This window comes from Engraulis encrasicolus, chromosome 11 (genome assembly GCF_034702125.1).
Source record: "Engraulis encrasicolus isolate BLACKSEA-1 chromosome 11, IST_EnEncr_1.0, whole genome shotgun sequence".
Lineage (NCBI taxonomy): Eukaryota > Metazoa > Chordata > Actinopteri > Clupeiformes > Engraulidae > Engraulis > Engraulis encrasicolus.
The window spans coordinates 27,189,113-27,216,612 of NC_085867.1; the positions used below are offsets into that span (position 1 = coordinate 27,189,113).

Genomic DNA, 27,500 nt, shown 5'->3' on the forward strand with positions numbered 1-27,500 from the left:
TGTGGTACCCAAGTCTTGTCTAATTTTTGTTTGTCCATTGTAAGTCACACCTTCTCATGTCCAGACAAACTTTCTGTCCTGTAGAGACAATAAAGGTAAATCTTATCTTGTTTGGAAGTCAGAGGCGTGCTCAGTCCCTTTAGGAAGATGAAAAAAGTATTATTGTGGGTGCTCTTTGGTTCAAGGTTCAATGTCAAAAAAGTTGCTTGAAAAGAGAAAAAACTTTTCTTCACCAAGGCACTCCAAAAAGTATAGTTAAAATGTCTTTATTATTATGACATGTCCATTAAGGACTTTTAAAATTGCCCACGCGTAGCGGCAGTTGAGCCTTCTTCAGGGCATGAAGAAAATCTCTTATAAATCTTATCTTATTGATCTTATCATCCAACCAAGCCCCCACCCCACCCTCTTCTCTCCTCTCTTTCTCTCCATCCAGCCCCTCTCTTCTCATCCATCCAGACCTCCTCTTTCTCTCTCCCTCTCCCATTCTTCACCCATTTCTCCTGCTATGGATCTATAAGACACCAGAGCAAAAATAAATGGGGACTGAGACATGCACGAATGATTCTATGTTTTTGTATTTATTTCTGAAGAGGTTAGATGACAACTAGACTAAATTGTACGTAGGTGGAAATCAGTTATCAGTGGTGTGATGCAGGTGAGTGTTGAATGAAGGCAATGTAGTGGGTGCATGTTACATAATCAATAACGGACTAAAGACCCGCGGAGCATCTGGACTGCCGGGCTCAAGGAGAGAGGAGGAACTGGATGTGGCACCCGGCTTAAATGGTAAATGGCTCCACCCATCAGCCGGTGCCATCATTCACGGAATCACGGAGGACCGCCCACACACACCACTCCTGTTAACTCAGAGTAGAAGAACGTCAGCCTATTATGCTCCCTCCCCTCTTTAATCAAACACTACCCCCCCCCTCTCTCGCCTCCTCTGCTTTACCCCCTTTTCTGCTCCCCATCCCTCTCTCCCTGGGTTTCAACTGTACCAGCAGCTCCCTCCCTACCTCCATCCCTCCCTCTCTCCCTCGTTCCATTTTTACCTCCATCCCTCTCTTCCTCCCTCTTCCAGGATGGGAAATACCTCCCAATCACCTCAGAATTAGGGGCATTAGCAGCAAATCAAAAAACCGCAACTGAAAAAAAAATGTGTTCTTCTTTCAAGAACTAAATCCAGACACACAGAAGAGAACAGGGGAAAGCCTTGACCGTTTTGGTTTAAAAATACAAATGTTCTGAAGTGGTGCTGTGCTAGAAGCATCTGAAGTGGCGCTGTGCTAGAAGCACTGTGGGAGCCATGCTTCCAAGCTAAAACAGGTTAAAGCCCACACATCCAAGCGTCTGACCTGGGAACAGGGGCCACAATAGCATAGACAACTAAAAGACAAAAAAGACCACTTACAACCCAAATTTTTGGGGTCCCGCTTTTTATATTTTTTTATGTGACATTTCGGATCAATGGATATGTCATGTCATTGGAGTGTTGTCTGTGTTTCCAAGATAACCAACATGAAAACACCACACAGTCTTTCCTGCTCTGCTCATTGTTCCTGGTAGAGATACTGTATCTGGAAAGACAACAAACTGTGACAGAAAAAAAAGATTTCCCATGAAGGGGCCGACGTGTAATTCCACTCTACTCTCCGCAGGAGACCCTTCAACACACAACACAAATATTTCATATACAAACAAACTATAAAAGTAATATAAACCAACACAAACTGTACAACTCAACTATTACATTGAATGCCTATGATATTAATAATACAAAATTGACTGAGATTGCACAGCGTTTTAAATACTCAAAAGTATGCGTAGTATAGGACTGCAACAGAAGCAGCATGGCTTATAGAAATGATACTTGTGCACTTCACCTGTGTTTAGTGTTCATGTCTGGCTGTAGTAAATAACGAGAGTACAAGTTTAAACAAACAGAAAACGGTGCTGCTAGTAGCAGTAGCACGAGTAAACAAACAGAAAACCCTTTGCTAATGCTAATAGCAGTAGGCTAGTACTCGTAAACAAACACAAGCGCTCGTCCAGGCCCAAACACTTCAAGTCCATGTAAACACAAAAGGGGTGTGTGCTGCTTTGAGAACATCACAAGAGAGTGTAGGATGAATTGAGGTAAATTGGGCCACTTTTTTGCATAAAAGTGAATTGAAAAAGTGGCTCAATTTACCTGAATTTGCCCTATGATCGATTCACTGCTGTTCACAACTCTACCAACTGTATTACAGAGAGGAAGCTATCAATACATAAACTAGATTTCTATTGATTCGAGAGCAAGGTAATAATGCGTAGTCATCATGGCCGACTGTTACAAGAATGGAAATGACCAAGTCGTAAAGCATTACTAAAGTCACAGTGTAATAGTAGCTAATAAAGCCGTAAATGATGGCAGTACTACTCCTTATCTTCGCAGCTGGAGAAGACAAGTGTGTGTGTGTGTGTGTGTGTGTGTGTGTGTGTGTGTGTGTGTGTGTGTGTGTGTGTGTGTGTGTGTGTGTGTGTGTGTGTGTGTGTGTGTGTGTGTGTGTGTGTGTGTGTGTGTGTGTGTGTGTGTGTGTGTGTGTGTGAGAGTGTGTGTAGGGGGGTTTGTTCTGAAGGGGGCCGGGGTTAGTAAATTGTAAAGCAGTAATACTTACTGTCTTCGCAGTGGGTGAAGACGCAGGGGGGGTTGTCATCAGGAGGCCTCCCCTTCGGCCACTGGATCCTCTCTGTAGCCGACCACATTACCTCCTTATTGGAGCCATTGTAGTTGGCTACTATCTACATCAACACACACACACACGCACGCACGCACACACACACACACACACAGGCACGCACGCACACACGCACTCACACACACGCACACGCACACGCACACACACGCGCACACACACACAGGTAGGATATGTAAGTATGTATGTAAGCAAAAAAACAAATGATACACAATACATAAGTAAAGACATAAACTCGCTGAAAAATAAATGCTGAAGCAAGTAGCTCAGACACCACACACACATGCACACACGCACGCAAGCACACACGCACGCACACACTCACACACACACACACACACACAGACACACACAAGGACTCCCAGCTGGAGAAAGCCAATTCACTTTGAGCTGTCCAAAACACTGCTGAGCCCCCCACCTCCAAACGCTCCCCAAGGGCTCCCTGGACCCCCTCCCACACACACACACACACACACACACACACACACACACACACACACACACACACACACACACACACACACACACACACACACACACACACACACACACACACACACACACACACACACACACACACACACACACACACACACAGGGTCAGAGGCCAAAGGGAAAAAATGTGTGTGGAAGAATCTGTGCTCCTCAGTAGGGAATAGTAGTTTGTCTACTCTGGCTCGCTAGACTTGAAGGTGTCCTGAGGTCTTCTACATATGCGTATCTGTTTTATTGTCCTCTCTTCTTTTTGTGTTAATTAGCCACAGACGCACCCAAGTCATTTTTAGAAGACATATTAGAGTGTTGGTATGAGGGAGTCAGAATGCTTGGTGGAAGTTTGAAAAAAAAGAAAGAAAATGGACTCAGGCACAATTGAAGCAAGCTGTTTGGCATTTGCTCCAAATCGTCCGCATGGCAAGCAACTAATGAGAAATGGGGTTTTAAATCTTCACATCATTGGCTATGCAGACACGCACATGCACACACACGCATGCACGCACAAACGCACGCACGCAGGCCAAGGCCATAGCCGCTGCCATTGAGGAACAGTAGACATGCGGAACTTGTTAGGCTGTTATTCTAAATATGCTGTGTTCACTCTCCAGTTCAGTTTCCTAGTGATTCATTTTCCATGTTTCATAGAAAGAGAGAGGGAGAGAGAGAGAGAAAGAGAGGGAAAGACAGAGAGAGAGAGCGAGAGAAATGTTCCCTATTCATAAAACCACATCTTTAAAAAAAGTCGAAAACTGTGTCTTCAAATTACTCACAACTGTAGTAGTGCACTGCGGGTTAACGTGCTGAGAAATTTGCAAAAGTTGTCACATAACAAAAGCAAAAAAGAAAAGATGGGTGAACAAAGAACCACCATGCGATGCAGACTAGAACAACACAGATGTTTGTTAACACAGTTTGTTTTCTGGCTGTTGATCAGTGGCAGAGCAGAGCAGAGCAGAGCAAGTTGGGCTTTACTCTATAGCCCATGCCCGTTATACCTCATATCACTGTCTGAGAGAGAGAGACAGAGAGAGAGAGAGAGAGAGAGAGAGAGAGAGAAAGGAGAGAGAGAGAGAGAGAGAGAGAGAGAGAGAGAGAGAGAGAGAGAGAGAGAGAGAGAGAGAGAGAGAGAGAGAGAGAGAGAGAAAGGAGAGAGAGAGTGTGTGTAGAGGAGCACAGCAAGTAGAGCTTTATTCCGTACTACCTGAGAGAGAGAGAGAGAGAGAGAGAGAGAGAGAGAGAGAGAGAGAGAGAGAGAGAGAGAGAGAGAGGAGAGAGAGAAAGAGAAGGAGAGAGAGAGAGAGGTAATTACCCCGTACTGTCCAGTTTGATGGTTGGTCATGGCCCACAGGGTGAAGTCAGTGTTCCTGTCGTGTCGCTCATCTGTGCTCACCAGGCCTGTCACCCCTGCAACACACACATATGCGCACACACGCGCACACACGCGCACACACGCACGCACACACACACACACAGGGAGAGAGAGAAAGGACACATGATGGAAACCCCTTGCAGATATTGCAACACACACGCACACACACGCACGCACGCACGCACACACACACACACACACACACACACACACACACACAGTAAATGTTGCGGTGTTAATTCAACACTTAAAGAGTTCATTTAAGTCCAAATGATGCCAAATCAACTCTTTAAGTGTTGAATGAGCACTGCAGAATTTACTGTGCAGAGACCCTTGCTGGACACACACTGAAATAAACCCCTGACAGGCATTGCAAACAAACACAGCGGCCACTGCTTGCTTCTGTGGTCCACCTCAGCCACAGATGTGTCTGAACAAATCCCGCCCAAAAAGGTTCTCAAAAACCGCCAAAATGTGCTAAATTCCGCCCAAATTCAACAAATTACATTGACTTCTATGGGCCCAAAACGGCTGAAAAAAAAGGCAAATGGCCATTCCCGTTTTTACCCGCAGACGCTCATCCCAAGTGGCACCCACCCAATCTGGCAACCCTGGCCACAGACTGAAGGGGAGCCTCTGTCATATGGGGAGGTCTTCATAACAAACATGCTTTGTGGATATCTCTTGAAGGCACCAAAAGACTCTGAAAACACACCAGCGTGCTGTTTTCACATTCTGTGTTGTGTATCTCAAGACAAGACAAAGACAACAGTATGGTGTGGGACTGTATACTGTATATTGATTTCACAAGCCCGCAGTTTCATGGAGAGCCAGGCTGTTGCAAGACATGACTAATTTTACTAACGCGTCAAATCGAATACACACACACTCTAATTGAGCAAACAAGTCTGAGGGAATAATGTCAGTAAAAAGGATTCTGTCCCTGAAGGTTTGTGTTCAACACTAAAGGCAAGACATCGCCTTTTTCATCCATTGGTCAATTTTGAGATTTTGGACTGATCAGTAATTTGTTATATTTCACACTGAAATGAAAGAAGCCTCAAAAATACACATTTTGATGTTTACTTTATTACAATTTGTTTATTACATTTTGTGGAGTTGCGCCCTGTTTCCAGATCAGTTTGTGATTGAAATCTGGATGCCATGCTGCATGTTAGCCCTCCCTAACAACTTGCTACTCAGAATCAAACCGAGAAATTCTTGTTACACACAGACAGCATATTGTGAATGACAGACAGATTTTGCAACCTTTGGGATTATCTCCTATGGTGCCGTACGAGACCAACTCAACAGGTTAAAAAAACCCTGTCACTAGGTGGGTTCCTGAAGTGCTGTGGAAAAACAGGGCTGTACGTCAAAAATATCAAACTTGCCCTTGAACCAAGTAGTGTACTAAAAGTAGCTTTACATGTAGAGTGTGGTGTTATCATATAATATTCAAATTTCTGGATGAATATTATCATTAAAACGTAAGTGGTGGGCTCATACTAACAGTGAACAGAGCACATGATCATCATTTCCAGTATCACCCTGCAACAGATGGGACGTGTATCAGAACCAGACTTTCCAGACTTTCACTCTCTCACTCCACAAACACAGTGAACAATGACCCCCTCTCCATGCGTCCTCTTTTTTAACAGTACATTTTCTCCCTATCTGTCTCTCTATTTCTCTCTCGTCCGTCTCTCCTTCTCTTCATGAATATCTTTCTCAAGATTAGTTTCTGTAGCACACTTTCTCCTCAGTTTCAATCCACTGTATTTCAGTATTGACAACGTAGCAGCCTTTGACCTTGGCTTGACCTCTGAAGGGCGTTCACTTACCCCAGAGCTGTCGGTTTTGCATCTTCTCGATGATTCTCAGGCCGTCGTTTTGGGCCCCTCCCTCTGCCAGCACCTCATCCAGCGCCTTGGCATACAACACAAAGCCGTCGTAAAAACATCCAGCGATAAAGTCTTCCTAGGGGAAAAAGCAAAATAAGAGGAAAAAATACTGTATATTCATTTTTTTACATTTGCAGGGTATCACTGAGGTCTCACAACTTAGTACTCTACATTCAAATCATGCAACTGTTACTGGCTTAATGCTCTGTTCAAAGTTATGGGCTATGTCAGTAATTGATAGGCATATAGCGAGGCATCATCACGACTCAAACAGGAGCTGACGGATGGATCTTGAACAGATCATAGTTTTTGGTATCGTTTCTTGCACAATCATTGCCTTTTTTATTCACCGCAGTTTTATGTTAGGCCTACCACTTTTTCAAGAGGGAAGTTATTTTTTATTTAACCAGTTTTACGAGATTCTCTGAGATCAGCTTCTTATATTTGCCAATACATACATTGTTTCTTCCCTTCCCAGTTGAAGGGACGATGATTAGTGTTAGCATGTGAGAGCATGCATCATAGGTGTCACTCTCAACTTACCAAAGAGGGCTTTAGCTGTACGTTGAACTCTTGCTTGGCCCGCTTGTGGAATTCCTTCTGGAACTGGACGTATTCCGCATTATCTGGCTCCTTGTACGTCAGGATGAATACGGACTGCAGAGAGAGAGACGGGAAGGGAGACAGGAAGAGAGACAACCATAGAAAAGAGGAGAGGGGAAACAGAAAAAGGTCCCGATATGAATTATGACACATGCAAATCAAGCCCTGGATGAGCTCAGCTGTTGGGCGTCCGTGGGGATTCACAGCTGTAGGCCTGCAAAACAAGATCTTGTTTTACGAGTTTTAAACTTGGAAACCGTCAGATAGAGCACACGCTGTATCACTATCGACTAAGGTAAACCACCCAGGACCTGAGATGGAATACCCTGAAACCCAGTGTTATATCAGACTACACTTGATTGTTATTACACATGTGACATGTACCAATGCAGGGTAGCTGGGTGTGGGTGAGATGCACAATATGCAGCATAGGACACAAATCATGTGGAAAACAAGGATGACAATATCAACAGGGGGAAGAAGTATACATTGATATAGCCTCAAAACTATGACCTTGAACTATTCATTTGATTTAAGGCAGCAAAAGGCAACTTCTGTATACTAGGGATAAACTGGTCTATAAAAGGTACTGGTTTGACTTGAACAGAGTCCCACTGGAAACATCAGACAAGTAATATTCACAGGTCAGCGATCCCCATCAATGCAATTACCACTGCCTTTCCAGGACAGGTAAATAACACCTTGGTAAAAGTTTATGAATTTCTGCCAAAGTCCATATTGTGCTGCTCTCTCTCTCTCTCTCTGTCTCTCTCTCTCTCTCTGCAGCTACTCTTATTCAGACTCGTTTCAGCTACTAGCATTCGGACTCGTTTCAGTTCATAATCGATCACGGCTGCTGCATAGCTGCCTGGGTCCAAAGCGGAGCAGTTTTCCAAAACCTGAGCATTTGCATTTGGCTCGTTTTCGGGGCTTAGGCTTGGCACCAGTGGCCAGCGTGACTCGACAAACCAACGATGCCAGAGAGCGCTGAAGGAGCGCAAGGGTGAGTCCAAGAGATGCCTGATGACACTACAGCTACAGCTACAGCTACAGCTAAACAAATGTTGTCTGACGGACGGACCCACCCCCACCTCTCCTTCCCCTCCTTCTGCGCTCGTTCCAGCGAGCGTCCAAGCCAGCTGCTCCGCATGCGCTCACTGGTCGCATTAATGAAAACAAGGCGCTTGTCACTTAATCCTGCAACAACATAATCAGCGGGCCAACTCCAATTTGTCACTGTCAGGAGCTCTTAAGTGCTATTTTCACCTCCAACCATTACGCTCTCCTCCTCTGAAGGCCTGCGAGGAGGCGAGGGTCCTAGAGTGGGGTGACGAATGCTGAGGTCCTCCATCCTCCGTTCTCCTGGCCAATTATACTCTATATGGGCCTGAATGAGGAGAGGCTTCCAAGGCACTTCTGAAGCTTTAGAGGAGCCACACACTGTGTTGTATGTGTGTGCTGTGCTGTGCTGTGCTGTGTGCAAGACAACATGAAAGGCATCTCCCCAGTCAGCACGTCGGCACACAGCACACGGTGGGTGCACAATACCTAATTTTGCTCTTCCTCAACAGCGACACCGCTCATTAACGCTGCTTTTGTTGCAGACATCAAAGCAATGAGACAAAAAAGAAAGACAAAAAAGAAGAAAGAAAAAAAGGAGAAAGACTAAATTTTTTGTTTTTGTTTGATCCAAAAAAAATCCATTAAAAAAGTCTGTTTGGCTTGTGTTTTTGTGCTTTTTTGTGTTCCTTCCTTGTTTCTTTCCTTGGTGTTTTGTTTCAGCTGTTGCATTACTGTAAGATCTCGGTCAGCAAGCGAGAATAAATGCTCAGCCGCATAGTTGTTCTTATCGAAATTAGGGGGTCCCATTTTGTGCAATTACTTGCACCATGTGTGAGCGATTTGTATTGCTGTGACAAGTCCATATGAAAATGATTTATCCCCAGCATGGTGCCAAATGTGATAAAGTCTAATGTTGAAATCAAAACACATCCTGCTGCAGACCGAGAACAAGACAGACAGATGGAGAACAAGACAAGACAGACAGGCAGACAGACAGACAGACAGACAGACAGACAGACAGACAGACAGACAGACAACAAGATAGACAGATGGAGCAGAAGACAGACAGGTAGACAAATGGATAGCGAGAGAGTACAAATGCAAGAAAAAAGAAGTAGGTGGACAGAACACAACTGAAAAAGAAATACTGACAAACATTCAACAACACAGATAGCCAGACAAACAGAAACAGTGAGCAAAAGCAAGAGAAACAGAAAGAGAGCGAGAGAGAGAGAGAGAGAGAGAGAGAGAGAGAGAGAGAGAGAGAGAGAGAGAGAGAGAGAGAGAGAGAGAGAGAGAGAGAGAGAGAGAGAGAGAGAGAGAGAGAGAGAGAGAGAGAGAGAGAGAGGGAGGACTGGGAGGCACACACAGACAGACAGACAGACAGTGACAGTATCCCACTGGAAGCACAATTATGTTTTAGTATTACCGGTCAGTAGACCTGCCCGAGACAAAATAATCCAAGTTGTAAGCATGACCCAGATGACACACTCTTCACAGGAACTCTAAGATAAGGTGAACCCAAAACAATCCCACGCAGTAGACATATTTCAAGGAGCTAATGATGACTTCATGTTGGTTAAGACCATTTACAGAAGCTGTCTGGCATGGTTGAGTCAGTAGTCTGTCATTACATTACATTACATTACATTGCACTTAGCTGACGCTTTCATTTATTCAAAGCGACTTACAACTATTATTTTTCAGGGTATTGGTTACAGTCCCTGGAGCAATGTGGGGTTAGGTGCCTTGCTCAAGGGCACTTCAGCCATGGATGGTGATGTCGGGAGAGGTCAGGGGGGATTCAAACCGGCAACCCCTAGATTGAAAGACGAACTCTCTAACCACTAGGCCACGGCTGCCCCACTAGGCCACGGCTGCCCTGTCATCCCTAAGGCAAGACCGAAAAGAATCAGTCTATGATGGTGTACCTAAGTCTCCACCCCTTCCGGCCGGCTCATTTTGAAGACAGAGTTAACATGGTCTTGAAGTAAAAGGGCATGACTAGGTATGCTCACACCTAGTCCCCTGAAAAGAGGTATGCCACTATTTGGCATTCAGTTAAAATCGGTTGGCTGGTGTTTATAAAGGCTGGTGTTTATAAAGTTGGCTGGTGTTTATAAAGGTGGTAAAGTGTCTTACTTTTCATGTTAGGCGTTGTCTTGCTTTAAGACATGTTAAAATAGGGAGTATGCAGCTAAGCTAGTGAAAGTCAATGGATCGCTGTAGCATGTAGCATCATTGACTCTCATTAGCTTAGATACTTGCTCCCTCCTTAAAACAAGACAACGCCTAACACGAAAAATAAGACCCTTTACCACCTTTATAAACCCAGGGCAACAATTTTAACCGTATTCAGCCCCAAAAATAGTGTCATACCCCTTTAACCCATTCTGTCCTGGAGACACATACACGCTGCATTCAGGTTCTTGAGATTTGATCTGTTTTATTACAAATGTGGGTAAGTTAGAGCTGAATGAACACATCCTAATGCAAAACGAGGGTCCTAGCTTTTAAATGTAACATTTCATGTTTGTATGTGCTTCAGACGCTGAGATATTGAGGATTTAATAGGCAGAAGGCACCTTTTCCCAAAAAGGGCTTAGGACAAAATGGGTTAAGTGAACCAAACCAAACCATCAAGCAAATCAACAGCAAAAGGACACAGCTCTGTGAGTGTATTACAAAAAGATCTGGCAGCTCTTTCTCTTCCCGTTAGGCTTTTATGGTGTGTTGGTCCACTTTTTGATCACACCAGGTCCTTTAGAGCTCTCCTTAAGTATAATTACACTTAGTCACAACAAGTGTAACTTGTCAGGACTTGTCAGGAAGCGAGCCATACTGAGACCATGTTCACTTCCAAGGGATCTGGGTACACTTTGGAGCGTTCACATATGTGCAGAAAATGCTGAGTCACAGGTCTGACTTCACTTAACCCCTTAGCGCAGAGCCTGAGCCTTACTACCTAACCTTCCTATCACTTAAATTGAAATGGCTATGACTTAATCTGTTATTTGAGGCTCTTGGTACTGTCATAGCAATGTTGTTATGATGTAGTTGAGTATTTTCAGCAAAATAGTGAATAGGCCCGCCGGCGACCCCATCTGCAGTAAGAGGCAACATGGCTGAAAGTGACCAGGTGTGCAAATGGAGGAGTCATAATCCTCAAGACAGCTGAAAGGCTGCCAGCATCTAATGAGTAATATCTAAGGGCATTTTCACAGTTGGTCCCTTTCAGCCATTTAAAATCACAAAAAGAGGACTGACAACCAATAAAAGCCTAACGGGACAAAGAAGAGCACCTGGTCCTTTGTGTATGCTAATACAGTGGCCACATATTCATTATGTTTTTAATTCTGAATGAATCATTCCGAATGAAATAGTTCGGAATAAAAAAAATCTTTGTCGAGCTTACATGACGCACTTTAATTTAATTCTGAATAAACGTCGGGGGATCGGAAAACACACCAACATTTTGAAAGCGTGCCAGAGAACTCTCATTTCCCTCAATTTCATGAGGGAGCTAGTTCATTTAGCCTACTACTTTTGGAGATTTGAAGTTCACGACTTCCACTTAAAAAAACAAAACAAAACAAAAAACGTTCTCAGCTACTGTTTTTTAAAAAAAGGGGTGATTCCATGCATCCTTACCTTGAAGACGCTGATGGGGTCGTAGAAGTCTGTGGAGGCGTTGCTCCAGGGGATCTTGGCCTCGTTGTCCAGGCTGGAGGCGAACACGTCCAGGTAGAAGATGGCATAGTCCTCCGGGTGAGCCTCCTCCTCCTGGAACATCTTCATGATCAGCAGGAAGGTATCCAGCGGACCACAGATGTACACAACTATACGGAGATGTGAAGAGAGAGAGAGATAGGGGGTGGGTGGGGGTTAGGGTAGGTAAAGGAAAAGAGAGACAGCAAAGCAGGGGGTGAGCAGAGAGGGATAGAGAAAAATGGGTAGAGGGTTGGAGAGAAAAGGGGAAAGAAATGTAGGTTGAGGGAAAAGAGAGACAGCAAAGACAGAAAAACAGGGGGGTGAGCAGAGAGGGATAGAGATAAATGGGTAGAGGGTTGAAGGGGAAAGATTTTTTTCTTTGTAAATATGAGCCAGCTTTTCACATTCCTGATATTCTCAATATTCCTTCCCTGTTATTTTTGCCACTGACATAAAAAGATTACAACTTCAGGAACCCCCCTTTACTGTGTAATGAACAGGCATTAAATGATGCCGTTATTTATGCATGTATAGTAAATGTATCATTTTATACACAGCGCAGGCATGTAACATGTTAAATACAGTGCAGCAAGCGACAGCTAACATCTCATCAAAACCAGTGCACCACAGAGCACAGCACAAACAGTGCATGTGAAGAGGCAAGATGTAAAACTAAGTGCATCTGTGATGAGCTTACAAAAGCAGACTGTGTTTCTATAAATTTGGTAAACTTCAAAAACCAATACATTTTTTAGTTTTTAATTTTTAATATTTGTTTTTTTTTTGGGGGGGGGGGTATGCTTTCATTTGACAGGACAGTTGAAGATGGTGACAGGACGCGAATGGGACAGAGAGACAGGGGAGGATCGAGAAATTACCCCCGACGGATTCGAACCGGGGTCCCCATGGGTATGCAAGTCCAAATGTGGGGGGCTTAGCGCGCTGCGTCACAGTGCCTCCCCCATCTTATCTTCCTTAGGCTTGACTTGCTGTACTTCATCATAACATTTTATTGCCATTTTGATTGTAATTACTTGGTTAAATTTTACAGATATTTGTAATGGCTTTTAGAGGGCCTTGCATCTGAACTCACAATGTATCACAATGTATCACTCACATCAAATAACTCACATAAAGTATGTGCATCACTGTATCACATCAAATACAGCACAGGCATGAAGCACTGCGGTAACACAAGCGCTCACATGTTAGCCACTAACACATGTCTTATTACTGTCTTTATAACTGATTTATAAGACGTGTTCTGCAAAATCAATCATTTGTTACATGTATTCACATAGGCCTATTTGTCGTTCTTTGCCTTGTTCTTGTTCTTATTGATATAATAATAATAATAATTACCTAGTAGGTCAAGTATTTTGCTTAACACTCGTTTTTAAGTCACTTATACAGTGAATAGGCATATAACAGTGAAGCGTAAGATAACCTGTTACCAGCAAACACAGGACAGTGCATGTATCAAGTTAAATAACAGAGTACAACTGAAGAGCTCTTTTCCAAAACGCTATATCCACCATTTTTGACTTTTGGCATTTTAATATTGGAATTGCTAAGAGGTCCTATATATGTGTGAATTCTTGCCATTCAAATGTTTTGAGAACATACTTTAAAACCTCTATAAAAACGCATTTTGCAATGCATTTCAATGGAATGCCCAATACAAAAATGTCAATTTCCCAACATTCTATAAAATGGATATATCTCATTTTGGAAAAGAGCTCTTCAATTGCATCATTTGAAACACATACAGTACAAAATGTAACATTTGAGCCATCAGCCTTTGACACACGGCAAACACCATTTATTCCCCTGCAGCTTTTCATGAGTTCAAGACGGGTCAATTGCTGTTTGGTTTTCTTGAAAACGTATAGCTGCGAGTGCTTCATTTGATTGGCACAATGGATGGGATATTACAGTATGCTTTGCCCTCCGCCTGCCCAAACATGTACACCACCATGGGACGTGCGAAGCGAGTTACAAAATATGCCGCCACGGGACATGCGAAGCGAGCTGCAATATAGGCTATGGCAAGCGCGAAAAACACAGTAGCGTCACGAGTGGCTGTCTGTCTAGCCGTGGAGGAGTGCTAGGTGCTTGCTCTCTCTCTCTCTCTCTCTCTCTCTCTCTCTCTCTCTCTCTCTCTCTCTCTCTCTCTCTCTCTCTCTCTCTCTCTCTCTCACATGCTGCATTATTTCCAGGGTTGGTGTTTGAGTCAGAGAGGCCTACTGAGGCCAGCTGTGCAGCTTAGTTTGGAGAGGGTCCTCAAACACACGCACACACGCGCACGCGCACGCAGATGCACATGCACATGCGCACGCACACACCCACACACACACACACACACACACACACACACACACACACACACACACACACACACACACACACACACACACACACACACACACACACACACACACACACACTGTATTTAGAACACATTTGTGAGAACAACCCCAGCACTCATCTCTTCTAAAATCACTCTCCCCTACTCTCCTCTTTCTTCAACTCTTCTCTCCTCTCCTCTCCTCCACACTCCTTTCCTCTTTTTGTCTTCCTCTCTCATCTTCTGTCTTCTCTCCGCTCCTCCCTTTCCCTTCCCATCCTCTCTACTCTCCCACCCACTCCTCTCCTCTCCTCTCCTCCCCTCTTCTCTCCTTTCCTCACCCCTCTTCTGTCTCCTCCTCATTTTTCCTCTCCTCCCCTCCCCTCCCCTCTCCTCTTCTCTCCACTTTTCTCTCCTCTCCTCTCTACTCCTCTCATCTCCCCTCCACTTTTCTCTCTTCTCCTCTCCTCCCATCCTCATGCCAAGCAGCCCTACTGTCTTGTGGCCCTCCTCCAAGACAAATGTACAAAAAGGCAGGAAAATGTTCTCCCGCGTTATAGAATTTATTAAGGCAGGAAAGTGTTCTCCTGTGTTCAAGAATTTATTAAGACACGAAAATGTTCTACTGTGTTCTAGAATTTATAAAGGCGGGAAAATGTTATACTGTGTTCTAGAATTTATAAAGGTTGGAAAATGTTCTGCTGTGTTCTAGAATTTATAAAGGCACGAAAATGTTCTACTGTGTTCTAGTTTATGAAGGCGGGGAAATGTTCTCCCGTGTTCTATAATTTATAAAGGCAGGAAAATGTTCTACTGTGTTCTAGAATTTATAAAGGCGGAGAAATGTTCTCCCGTGTTCTAGAATTTATAAAGGCAGGAAAATGTTCTCTTTTGTGTTCTAGAGTTTATAAGGGGCCACTGAAGCTAGCTCTCTTATTCACTCAGCTGACACAAAACCCATCAAATTGAGAACAATTTGTTTCACTTAGCCTACTTGCAAGTTCCTGACTGAGAACAATTCATTTTTTTCTTATCCCCCTGTTTAGTTTGTTTTCTTTTTTTTTCTTTAAAGCTCTTCTGTTTTCTCTTTTATCCCCTCCATTCTTTTATTTCCCCCTTCTGCTTCTTTAAGCGGTCCAGTCCTGTCTTTCATAACCGCGAGTGCTGAATTGCTGAATTAGTAATGGATGTCAACGGCGATGTAAATTCCTGACAAATGTAGTCCTTCCTTCCTTCCTTCCTTTCTGTGTGGGAATTTAGCTCTTTTTCACCATCACATTTTCAGAGCCCTTTGTCTGCTATTAAACGTTTGGACAAATAACAGTTTCTCCTTCTGCTCTGCCACAAAGGTCTGCATTTACCATCAAACTATTTCATAACAACCCAAGCCTGCTGAAAAAAAACCCTTCCCTTCCCACATAAATTCCAGCCGTCTTATCTGAAAGCTATGTCATCTGGAATTACCTTTCAGAGGACATTTTCTGGACTGACGGAAGTATATGAGAGCCTTGAGCTAGGCTAATTCTCACACACACCAAAGGGCATGGAGTACATGCAGCTCGCACGTGTGTGTGTGTGTGTGTGTGTGTGTGTGTGTGTGTGTGTGTGTGTGTGTGTGTGTGTGTGTGTGTGTGTGTGTGTGTGTGTGTGTGTGTGTGTGTGTGTGTGTGTGTGTGTACGCACATTTGTGGAATGGCAGGGGGCTTTTCAAAGAGGCATCTTTCCATTTAATTAAGGCTGCCTGAAAGTGTGAAATTACCTCAGGTCAATTATCGTGTGTGTGTGTGTGTGTGTGTGCGTGTGTGTGTGTGTGTGTGCGTGTGTGCGTGTGTGTGTGTGTGTGTGTGTGTGTGTGTGTGTGTGTGTGTGTGTGTGTGTGTGTGTGTGTGTGTGTGTGCGTGCGTGCGTGCGTGTGTGTGTGTGTGTGTGTGCGTGTGTGTGTGTGTGCCACATCTGCTGCAGAGCTTTTAAAAACATGCAGACGTGTGCACACACGCGCGCACACACACACACACACACACACACACACACACACACACACACACACACACACACACACACACACACACACACACACACACACACACACACACACACACACACCACTGGAAAGAGAGAAAGAGGAGCAGCTCAGTGCTCGTTCCCATTCAGGTACTTGACATTCGCCTCCCACAGTTCGCCAACACTCCAGAACTCCAGCACCAAGAGTTAACACCTTGACCCATCATTCTCTCTCTCTCTCTCTCTCTCTCTCTCTCTCTCTCTCTCTCTCTCTCTCTCTCTCTCTCTCTCGTTCTCTCTCTCGCCATACAACTTCTATCATTTTTACCATTACAAGATAAGGCAATCTATATGAAGTTTCAATTATTTTTAAACCAGAGAAAATAATGCAGAATGTCACATCTTGCTGTGATTGGACTTTCAGAAGACACACACAATGATCTTAAATATTTCAAACCAATATTTAGCCAGTTATGAAATGAAAAACAGGCACTGTTACAATTTTCAAGACGGATGATGAGGGTGAGTGACATAAGACTGGATGAGTTTGACTTCCATGGCACTATACACACAGCTATGGCAGCCTACTATTTACTGCCCAAAGCACACAGAGATAACCTGCAGATGACCTACAGATAACTTAGAGACGACCTACTGATGACCTACAGATAGCATAGAGATAACCCCTACAGGTTGTCCAAGCATACGTCTCAGGAAACGGCACTCTCTCACTGAACGAGCATCCACCTAGACTCTTTCATCAGACCCACTGGTAAGAAGAGAACTTGGACGTGGACAAAACACACACTTAATAATATTTAAACAAGACAAACATAACACTTAAACTTCCATCCAAGTCAGGTTCACCACCTGCCTACAGTCAGCCCGTGTGGCAGTCTGCTATGAGTCTGAAACACACAGTCAAAAGAGAACTTGGACATGGACAAAACAAACACCTAAACTTCCATCCAAGTTAGTCTGCAATCCACCCAAGCTGTCTGCTGACCCTCGTCAGTTCTTCCTTTAGTCTGGAAGAAATTCAAAACCAATGTGTATGTCTGTGTACTCTACTTAACCCTGTGCTAATGTACTTAAGCAACAAAAAAATTAACCCTACCTAGCATCTACACTTGTTCTGTATATTTCCTGTGCACCTTGCATCTGCTAGTGATGTTGACCATGATTATGTCCTCGATTGTAAGTCGCTTTGGTTAAAAAGCGTCTGCCAAAGGCAATGTAATGTAATGTGACCAATAGAAAACAAAATGCTACGCATACACTGTCATCTGACTCAGTGGTGTCATTGACTGCAGCTCTGTCAGGTAAGCTATATGTCTAGATAAAGAGGCAGAGTCCAGGTAATATGTATAAATATTTGATAGATGCCTCGTCTAGGTAGGATAGACATTTGATAGATGATGTCTGTTTATCCGTCCTCTCAAAACTTTTTGTCAATGATAGAGATATTCAAACTCAACTTGGTACGTCCAAGCAGGCAAATCCAGATATGAATGCATAATTACATATCTATGAATGTGTAATAAATAGGGGTGTAATGGTATACAAAAATCACGGTTCGGTACGTACCTCAGTTTTCTGGGTCACGGTTCGTTACGTTTTCGGTACAGTATATATAAAAGGAAAATACATTCAAACTGCTACTTTGGGTCGGAGAATTCATCAGAGTAAGTAAGAAAAAATACTTTTCTCGAGGTCTCACAAAGAACAAGCCTTTACACCTGTTTTTTTCTTGCATTCTCTCTCAACGTTCTGCATGAGCCACTGCATGTAGTGGCAGCATAATGTAAAAACATTCTCAGAGTAGCCTGTCACTCTACCTTTCGGTACAACACTGTTCGGTACAGGTCTGTTCGGTTCGGTACAAATACTATACAGTGTACCTTTACAGGCCTAGGAATAAAGGTGCTATTCCTAACCTTTTACAAGGAACTGTGGCATGACGGTAGAGGCATGATGGTAGTGGCATTTTTCAACTTCCCATCTTCAATCAATACAGTATATCAATCGATTAACCAAAGGTTAAGGACTTCAGCTGATTGCCTTTGAACCCATTAAGACTGGGAGCGTCATCTGTGCAACAGTACCTGTAGAGGAATGCTGTAATAGGCTACTGAAAAGCTTATTACCATAGTACTACACTAGCCTGGGAAAATCCGATGTTGCCTTGTCCAATCATTCCGATCTGAAAGAAAGCATGGATTCTATACCTCAGAAAGGGTTCCAGATCTTGCATAGGCAATTGCACTTGTGAATTTCACTTGTGAGATCGTCTGGCGTTAACCAGGCAAGTAATGCACTACAGTACTATGATGACACAACAGGGCCTCTGGCAACGCCATCATGTCTTAACCTCTTAAGACACGGCATTATAAATTAACTGTTACCAGAATGGCAATGACCAAGTCGTAATGTATTACTAAAGGCCCCGTACACTGTCATAGTAGTGTAGTACTATAGTAGTTAACTTTCAGTGTCTATTACAGCGTGCCACAGGAGGTACGGCATGCATTAAGGGGCTACCGGGTCAAGACCGGCTGCAGCGTCAACAGTAAGCATAATACCTTTTACAGTGCTGACAGTTCTGTTAGAATGTTTTGTGGGGTTTGGACAAACTGAATACGTCATAGTGCTGGCTAATCTGTCTGTTATGAATCTAGTCTAAGACGTTATTTCCCGAAAGTTAAGCTATGGCAAACGAAAAAAAAGACGAAGACGAGAAAAAGACGAGAAAGTGTTCCCAGCTGGAGCAACAGTGACAGTGCGGGAGGTTATCTGGAGTTGATCTCCTCTCTCTCCTCACTGAGTGGAAATGTGAGGAATGCCGAGGCAGAGCCTGGACAAGCCCCGACACACACACACACACACACACACACACACACACACACACACACACACACACACACACACACACACACACACACACACACACACACAGACACACGCACGCAGACACACGCACGCAGACACACGCTCACACACATGCAGACACACGCATGCAGACACACGCACGCAGACACATGCTCACACAACACACACGCAGACACATACACACGTGCAGACACACACACACACGTGCACACACGGCACGCAGCCAAGCACACACACACGCACACACGCACAGACAACACGCACAGGCAGACGCACAGGCAGACACACAGGCAGACACACACACACACACGCCGCTTTAACTGACAGGACCCCAGGGTTAAAGATACGCCACCACCGTAACTCATAGTGGGGGGGATGTGTGCGCGTGTGTGCGTGCTTGTGTGTGTGTGTGTCTGCATGTGTGTGCGTCTGTGCGTGCGTGAGCGGCTTTACAGCGTTTCCTGAAGGAACTCCAATTAGCAGTGATATACAGCATACTCACTTTAGCGCTTGCATCGTTTGCCATCTTTATCACATCATTGCTATTGCAGTTCAATCTGACAGTGAGAGACATGAAGCTTTAGCTTTTGCCTATTATTGTCTGTTACTAATAATAGGTCTATTGTTTCAGTTGAGTGCACATTTCATTCCAATGCATATTTCTAAGTAACGCATTTTCATGTAGTGTTGCGTAAGCCGGGTTAACATAACCTATATGGGTAACTATGCCAATGGTGAGTTAACAATCAGTTGTCAGAGAAGTGTATGTGTGTGGGTATGCGTGTGTGCGTGCATGCCTGCCTGTGTGTGCGTGTGGGTGTATGAGAGAGAGAGAGAGAGAGAGAGAGAGAGAGAGAGAGAGAGAGAGAGAGAGAGAGAGAGAGAGAAAGAGAGAGAGAAACTAGGTAAAAGGCAAGCTTACTACTGCATGTGATGCCCCTACAGCACTTTATCTATCCTCTCCTCTCCTTTCCTCACCTCCCCACTCCTCTCCTCTCCTCCCCGCTCCTCTGCTCACACTGATGCCCTATTCCTTTCATTTCTATTTCTCAGTCCATCTTGCTTTGAAGCACCACAGAATAGTACCCTATAATAAAACGAAAAAGCCCAATTAAGAAAAGTTACAAAAACTGACGGGAGAACCCATACAGCAAAGATTTTCAATATGGTAAACAAGGTCAATCGTTCCGCACGTCACCAATGCAACAAAATGCAATCAATTCCGGTCTTCGGTAGTGACTTTTACAATTTTCCTTTTCCCTATTGAACTCCATTCATCCTGAACACTCATAGTCTCCTAAAAGGACATGGCAGCTCATAGGCATGCAGTTTAGAACCTTACGCCATATTGATTCCAGAGGAAAAGCCTCATGAGCAATCTCCTCTTTATCAATAAATCATCTCCCAACTTACCTCTATAAATATCCCCTCCACGCTGTTTGATAGTGTTGATAGTTTATTTACTTGCACCTAAAGTTGCCTTTTATACTAATCCTAACGTCTTTAGTTTGGCAGGTGCATAGGATATTACCCCAGTGAGGGTGTCATTCAAGTGCAAAAAAGATCCCGCACACTGTCCATTCCACCAGCAAACTTTAATACAATGTTTCAGTCAACCGACACTCAAATTACCTGAAGAATCTTTTCTTTAGATCTTCTTTTTTTACACTTAAGAGAGCTATTTATTTGCCATTAGTCACTTAACACACGCCTTTCCACCAGAATGCTGGAACGCTGTAATAGTCACTGACAAAACTTTACTGCCATAATGCTACACCACTGTGACAGTGCACAGGGCCTTTACTTATACACTACGACTTGGTCATTGCCATTCTGGTAACAGCTAATTTATAACAAGGGCCGTGCCTTACTGCAGGGTTTCCCAAACTGGGGTGCATGCACCCCTGGGGGTGCGCGGCCTGCCATTAGGGGGTGCGCGAGCTGAATAGAGCAATGGTGGATATGTGTGTTTTATATCTAGCATTAATGAATATTAATTTGTTTTTAATTGCATGGTGAATTGTATGCTGGAAGGGTCCATCTGAAGTGCAGTTTAACTCATTGACTATTGGAAAAGAGGATTCCCCAAAACGACTGTGCATAATGTGCAGTGAATCCGCAGTAAATCCATGCTTGCGTGGCCATCAGCACACCATAAATTCGCTTGGGGGGGTGCGCGAACCACATTAAAATGTACAAGGGGGTGCGCGAACCACATTAAAATGTACAAGGGGGTGCGCAGGGAAAAAAGTTTGGGAACCACTGCCTTACTGGGTTAAAATAATTGCAGGAAAATTCCGGTCACCTTTCAGTTAGCAATTAAAAGCAGAGGTAATCCTGAGGAAGTTGAGGTCAGCCCTGTGCTGCCTAAAAGAGTACGCACCCATTTTTGGTGCAACTGTTAAAAGAACGTTGACACAACTACCCCCTGGTGGGTGTGATTGGCTCGTGAGAAAGGCATTCTTCAGCCGTGTGACCTTTTATAGCTGCTGACATCAAGTTTGACCTCTGACCTCTGGCTAGCCGTGAAGTTGGAAAGGTCAGTGGTAGATTCTGTGGATAGGCAAACTTAACTACGCCAGCCCCTCTCATTACGGACACATAAAAATAACTACAAACATCAAGCCCAATGGCTGCTGTAACTATAGCAACATCCTGCGCAGTCTCCTGAAACCTACGTAGCTGTGTTGTGTATACAAGATGGTAGAGATCTTACAGGCAAACAAAGACTTCATTCTTTCAGATACTGATAATCAGCTCGTTATGAGAGTGCAGTCCCCCTTAAGGGTCTCCTTGCCAGCTTGTATAGTGTGATGCACACTTTTAGAAGTTTAACTGCGCTTCAGCGTCAGAGCAGACATTGTCATGTGACACATTATTGCACCTTATTTATTTATTAATCAGAGTCTTGTTTGTATTTACGTGCCGGCCTGATTGTAGCCTGGCTACTGCCAGACTGTATAAGAAGTAAGTCCAGGAACCATCTCTATGCATTCTCTCTCAGGGGAGGTTGATCTAAACTATTTAAAATACGATCTAAAGCTGGATTGGAAACTGGTTACACATCTGGTGTGAACAAACTACAAGCTTTCGTTTGTCTAATAACATGTTTTGCAGTCCCTTCCTGTTCTGTGTTGTTAGGGTGAAGATTTCCCAGGCAAGCCATATTGTCTTTTACCTAGGCTTGTGTAAATGTTGTAAATAAAATGTATATTGCTTAGGCCTATTTGCTTTACGTTACTCTACTCTACTCTACTGTGTTGCTTCTCTTTGCTCCTCTGCTGTGGGCTCTTCCAAATGACATCTCACTGTACTTGGACAGTGAAGAGATACAGAACTTCTACTCTGCTCTAGCAGCTTCGGTCTCTAGAAATAACTGGCCACAATTGACTCTCGGCCCAACATGGCCTACACCTTGACCTGTGCAGAGCGGAAGTAGAGAGTTGTGGTCTACAACCCTCCCTCCAGTAATCCTGGAACATGCAGTATGTGCTCCCAGGCCTGTCTTCCTTAACATGCCACAGACGCGAAGCAGCCTTTTGAATCAAAGTAGGCCTGGATTGGGAAACAAAAGGACTGGGCATTTTGCGCTGTCCTCTCTAAATTGCGAGCCATTTCTAAGGCAGTTAAAAAAACAGCATTCCCTCCAAAAAGAAGCACTCTTATTTAACACTCAAACACTTTAATTAACACAACCCAAATGTAGGGGAATCCTCACAGGCAAAACAATATAGCAGTGAGCAAAGAAAGACACTAAAGGGTAAGGTGTGCATTGGAGCTATTGCATCCAATCATCAGGAAAGAGAGACATGGTGCATTTCGATAGCCCACAGCCTAATTCCACTCCCTGTGCGTCATTAACAATTTGTCTTTATGTCTCGCGGATCTAGACGCTGCCAGTGATTGGACTTGTTCTGGGGAGGAAGTGGGTTTGCACGGCTTGCCACAACACCAACAGGGCTGCTATTGCTGTGTGCGAACATGCTGTCAAAGCACACCGACGACGACTGCACAGACGCCGGAGAGGACGTGAGGTGAGGGAGCCACTATCGTCTTTCCGTGTTCTCCATACACCCACCTCTCCCACCCACCAACTCTCTCACACACACACACACACACACACACACACACACACACACACACACACACACACACACACACACACACACACACACACACACACACACACACACACACACACACACCAGAAATACCTTCACTCACTCAAGATAGCTGACAGATGGAGGTTAAAAACAAAGGAGCCGGCGCTTTAACCTCGACGCCATCTCTCCCAGAAAAAACGAAAACAGCGAGCAAACACACCGCAACCGTAGCGTGACCCCTGGAAAGCGATCGCGCCGCGTCCTCTGCCAACCCAAACATTTGGTGCGGCTTTAAACAGCAAGCTGCACTAACTCTTGCCGAAGCATTAATTAATTCTGCCTTGGCTGCAGGGGCTCTAGGAAAGCGGAGCATTGTTTCCCCCCATCCCGAGTAACCAGTCATTAAAGCATTATCGCTGATATCATCGCTTCTGGCTGGCTAAGGGCCCTCAGTCAAAATGCAACAATGAAGTCCGTAGAACAAGCTGGTCCCCAACTTGGGGCCCACTTGAAAACTTTCACAACTGTTCAGGGGCCCTCCTCTGACCCAATTAACAACACAACTCAAATAGTCAACGGCAACACACACACACACTATTATTATTTTGATTTTAGAAAATTATTTCAAGGCCCCCTTTCCAGGTCCGCCAGAGGGCCCCAGCCAACAGTTTGAGAACTGCTGCTGTAAAAAGTCATCTAACTGCCCCCATGATGATTTTTAAAGAGGGGATATCTACCAGCCTAGTCCCTATGGCAGAGCCCTGAACTTCACTTCATTTTGAAGGCTTGTGCAAAATTAAATGTTCTAAAAGGGAAATTGACAAGGCTACACGACAAGCTGAACCATGTGATTTGTACAATGATAGAAATAAAACGTTGTACAAATACGGTATACATTGTTCTATGAGCAGATAGAATGATACCTGATATGATAGTGCATCAATGACATATTTTGTTATCATACTCTCAGAAAAAACCCATAAGAACATGGTGCATGCTTTGATTGTTGTTACACAATAGACCAGTGTGTTATGATTATGTTATAACAGCCTTATATTACAATACAATTTGGCACAACTGTATGGAAGAATCACACAATGGGTGGCGTTTAAGCATTTCCAAATTCTGACTGAAGGCTACAACTGGACAACCACTGACCACTGCTGTCTCTATGTTTTAAAGGTATGAATAGTGCGTTCACCCATGGCATGGCATTGGCAATTGGAAATATGTTAAGGACACATTAAGTAGCATTCTCAAAGGTAAAACATCAATCAACATCCAGTCAACATCCAACATCAGTCAACAACACAACACCCAAATCTGTATAACAAGTATATGGGCCAGAAACCCCAGGGAATGGGCATATTAAAACCATACTTTAACTAAATGTATAAACTGAATTTCAAGTTTTAAAAAAGGCATCTACTAATTTCTCTGCCATATGCCCCCTCACTGTATGAGAGAGAGAGAGAGAGAGAGAGAGAGAGAGAGAGAGAGAGAGAGAGAGAGAGAGAGAGAGAGAGAGAGAGAGAGAGAGAGAGAGAGAGAGAGAGAGAGAGAGAGAGAGAGAGAGAGAGAGAGAGAGAGAGATGCGCTCGATGCTGTGTATTCCTCATTCAAGGCTGCGCCACAATGCATAGGCTAGAATGTCAACAGATCATCTTACTCCCACTATAAATTCATATGAAGTGGATTGTCAAATCACAACATAGGCTACATTATAAAATGGATGATGGACAAGACATGAGACACATTTTAAAAGCTCAACAAATATTTGCTTAACCTACAAAAATATGTGCTTCCCTTAATAGTAAAGATTAAAAGATTAAATCGTAAGAACCCAAACTTAACATATAGCCTAGGCCTAACTGAGAGTAGGCTACTTGTTTATATTTCGGGGTCATGTGTTGCTCATGTTTTGAGTAGGTAGTTATCTCTGTGCGGATGCCTGAAGGCTGGGACTAGGCAGAGTTGGCGGAGGCGGCTGCAGCCCTTTACGCCACGCTTTTATAGAGGGAAGAGGCCACGGAAATAAAATTAGGAGGTGCCTTTCGTCCGTTCACAATTTTACCTTGCCTGTATACACGACTTTTTTCTCCATCGCTATGTAGGTTATATATTATACCATTTCAAAGGCAGCCTAATATTAAAAAAAAAATAAAAAATAAAAATAAACACAATTCGAAACGCATAGGTTTGGGCTGCCAAAATTCTGCACTAAATGCGTGCGTAATTCTATTACATTCTAGTGAGTGTACCATCATATTTTCCCATACATCAGAACATGTAGAATAAATTGATCAGATACTTGAGTTATGTGATCAAATGTGTGTTGAATTGTGGACAAGCTAATTAACAGAATTGTGCGGGTGTACGAAAATGTGTTTTTGTATTATTCATTTGATTATTCATTCTCTTAGTAGGTTAGCCTATGCCAATTCGTTACCCTGCAAAGTGGCCGTTTCGATGAACTCTCGCTAGAATCCTCTGCACAGCTGCTTATATCACAGAGAAGGGCCCCCTTTCCCAGAAACGTGTCCCTCTTAACAACACACAGGTGGTGCGAGGTTGTAAACCAAGCCTGCTTGTTGACCAGCCCCGTTTAAAACGAACCACCAGGGGCCATCTGAGATGCACACTGCTGTCATGAATCTCTCTAATACCTCACCAGGTAGATGTACACATCCTCTTTCCTGAAAAGGCAAACATGTGGAGCCCAACTGAGGGGATTTTGCCAATAACATACATGAATGCGCAGTGTTGTGCGTAAGGTGCGTTTGGGAAGACATGGAGAAACTTACTTCTGGCCTTTTCTTTCATAAATTTAATGATGTCTTTGTAATCGAAGTTCCCTGGGTCTTGGTATAACATCGACTCAGCTGTTAGGTTCTCATTGCGTAGGTTTAGGTAAATGCCCTCGATTTGGAAATAATGGGGCCTGTCATCGTGCTTTACATCGTAGTAAATAAAACTAGCTCGAGTGGTCCAATTGAACTGGAAGTGGAGAGAAAGGGCAAATTCTCCGATTTTTGTGGTCGTTGGTCCCATTCGAACAATGGTTTTGTACTCTTCTCCATCATCAAAACCATATGCTACTCCTCCTGCAGTTATCAGTGGGAGTTTCCAGTGGGATGCGAACCTTCCCACAAACGCTACGGAGTACACGCAGCCAGGTCCAAAGAACGCGTCGGGCTGATGGTAAAGTTTAGTATCCACAGCAATTATCTGCGCTGTATTCTCCGAGCAGCCACCATTCTGGTCCTCCGTGCTAAAGTTCAAGAGATTAATGTGATGTCCTTTAAGAAGTCCATATTTCTCCAGGTTCTCCTGTGCCATCCGAATGGCCGGGACAACCTTTGGTAGTGCCCACGAGTATCCCATACTGTTGGGTAGAATCACTGCTACGGTGATATTGCGACTGTCTTCTGCACAATACTTCGATATGAATGAGTAAGACAACAACATAAACAACCAACTTCCGAGTCCCCTTTTGTATTCCATTCTGCGCGTAAAAGTGAAAATAAATCCAGGAGATCTTACGGGGAAGAAACACCAGGTAAGTCTTCAGGCGACTTGCAACATTGAAGTTGTAAGTTTTCTCCTCTTCAACCCACTTTTACTCAGAATAAAGGTGACTTGCCGAGGGGATCCATCCGCACAGGCATCCCTGGTCTCCAAAAGTGTCCAGAGAAATACCATTGGAGAAGTCTCCTACCTCGCACACTTGGACAGTTGTTGGACTGCCGCGCAACTCCCCTCTGTAGCCACGGTGTGTGTCTCTGTGTGAGTATGTGATAACATCCATCTAGACTAGATGACTACGAGGTAAATCAGCGCAACCCTCTGCTCGGCCCCCTACACGTCATGTCAGTTTCACCAAACGCCAACACAGCAGCGCCACCTGCCGGTTTACGCACATACATTAACATTACCAAAACTCCTTTACACACAGGCAAGGCATTGTTGATCGTCAACTTAAAGATGCAATACATTACCGCGGTGACTATGGAGAGTCGAATTTAAAATGTTTCATAGAAATTTGTAATTTTGTTGTTGTACCTTGTATATCGACTGACATCAGTATACTGATGCTTTCTGTTGCTGTTTTTTTCCATGCATTTTTAAATGGCTGTTGCATATTGATGCTGGGTGTATGTATGAACAGAGGCATCCATGACACTCGTACAGTATGAACAGTGATCATAGTTTCTCAGTCACACTTTTATCTGATGCTAGTACTACATACCACTCAAGCAATGAAAGCGTCTCTGTCTC

The 27,500-nt window shown here is 43.9% G+C and overlaps 1 protein-coding gene across 1 annotated transcript in view; it reads right to left on the reverse strand.

The window, feature by feature from the left end:
- Positions 1 to 27,025, reverse strand: part of npr2 (natriuretic peptide receptor 2) — an 84,970-nt gene extending 57,945 nt beyond the window's left edge. Inside the window, exons 1-6 of the mRNA XM_063210317.1 lie at positions 26,027 to 27,025; positions 11,823 to 12,010; positions 7,050 to 7,163; positions 6,447 to 6,582; positions 4,543 to 4,637; positions 2,661 to 2,784 (exon numbers count right to left, since the gene is read on the reverse strand). Coding sequence (XP_063066387.1) covers positions 2,661 to 2,784; positions 4,543 to 4,637; positions 6,447 to 6,582; positions 7,050 to 7,163; positions 11,823 to 12,010; positions 26,027 to 26,726 — 1,357 coding nt within the window. The 5' untranslated portion in view covers positions 26,727 to 27,025. The remainder of the gene's footprint in view (positions 1 to 2,660; positions 2,785 to 4,542; positions 4,638 to 6,446; positions 6,583 to 7,049; positions 7,164 to 11,822; positions 12,011 to 26,026) is intronic.
- Positions 27,026 to 27,500: the final 475 nt, after the last annotated feature.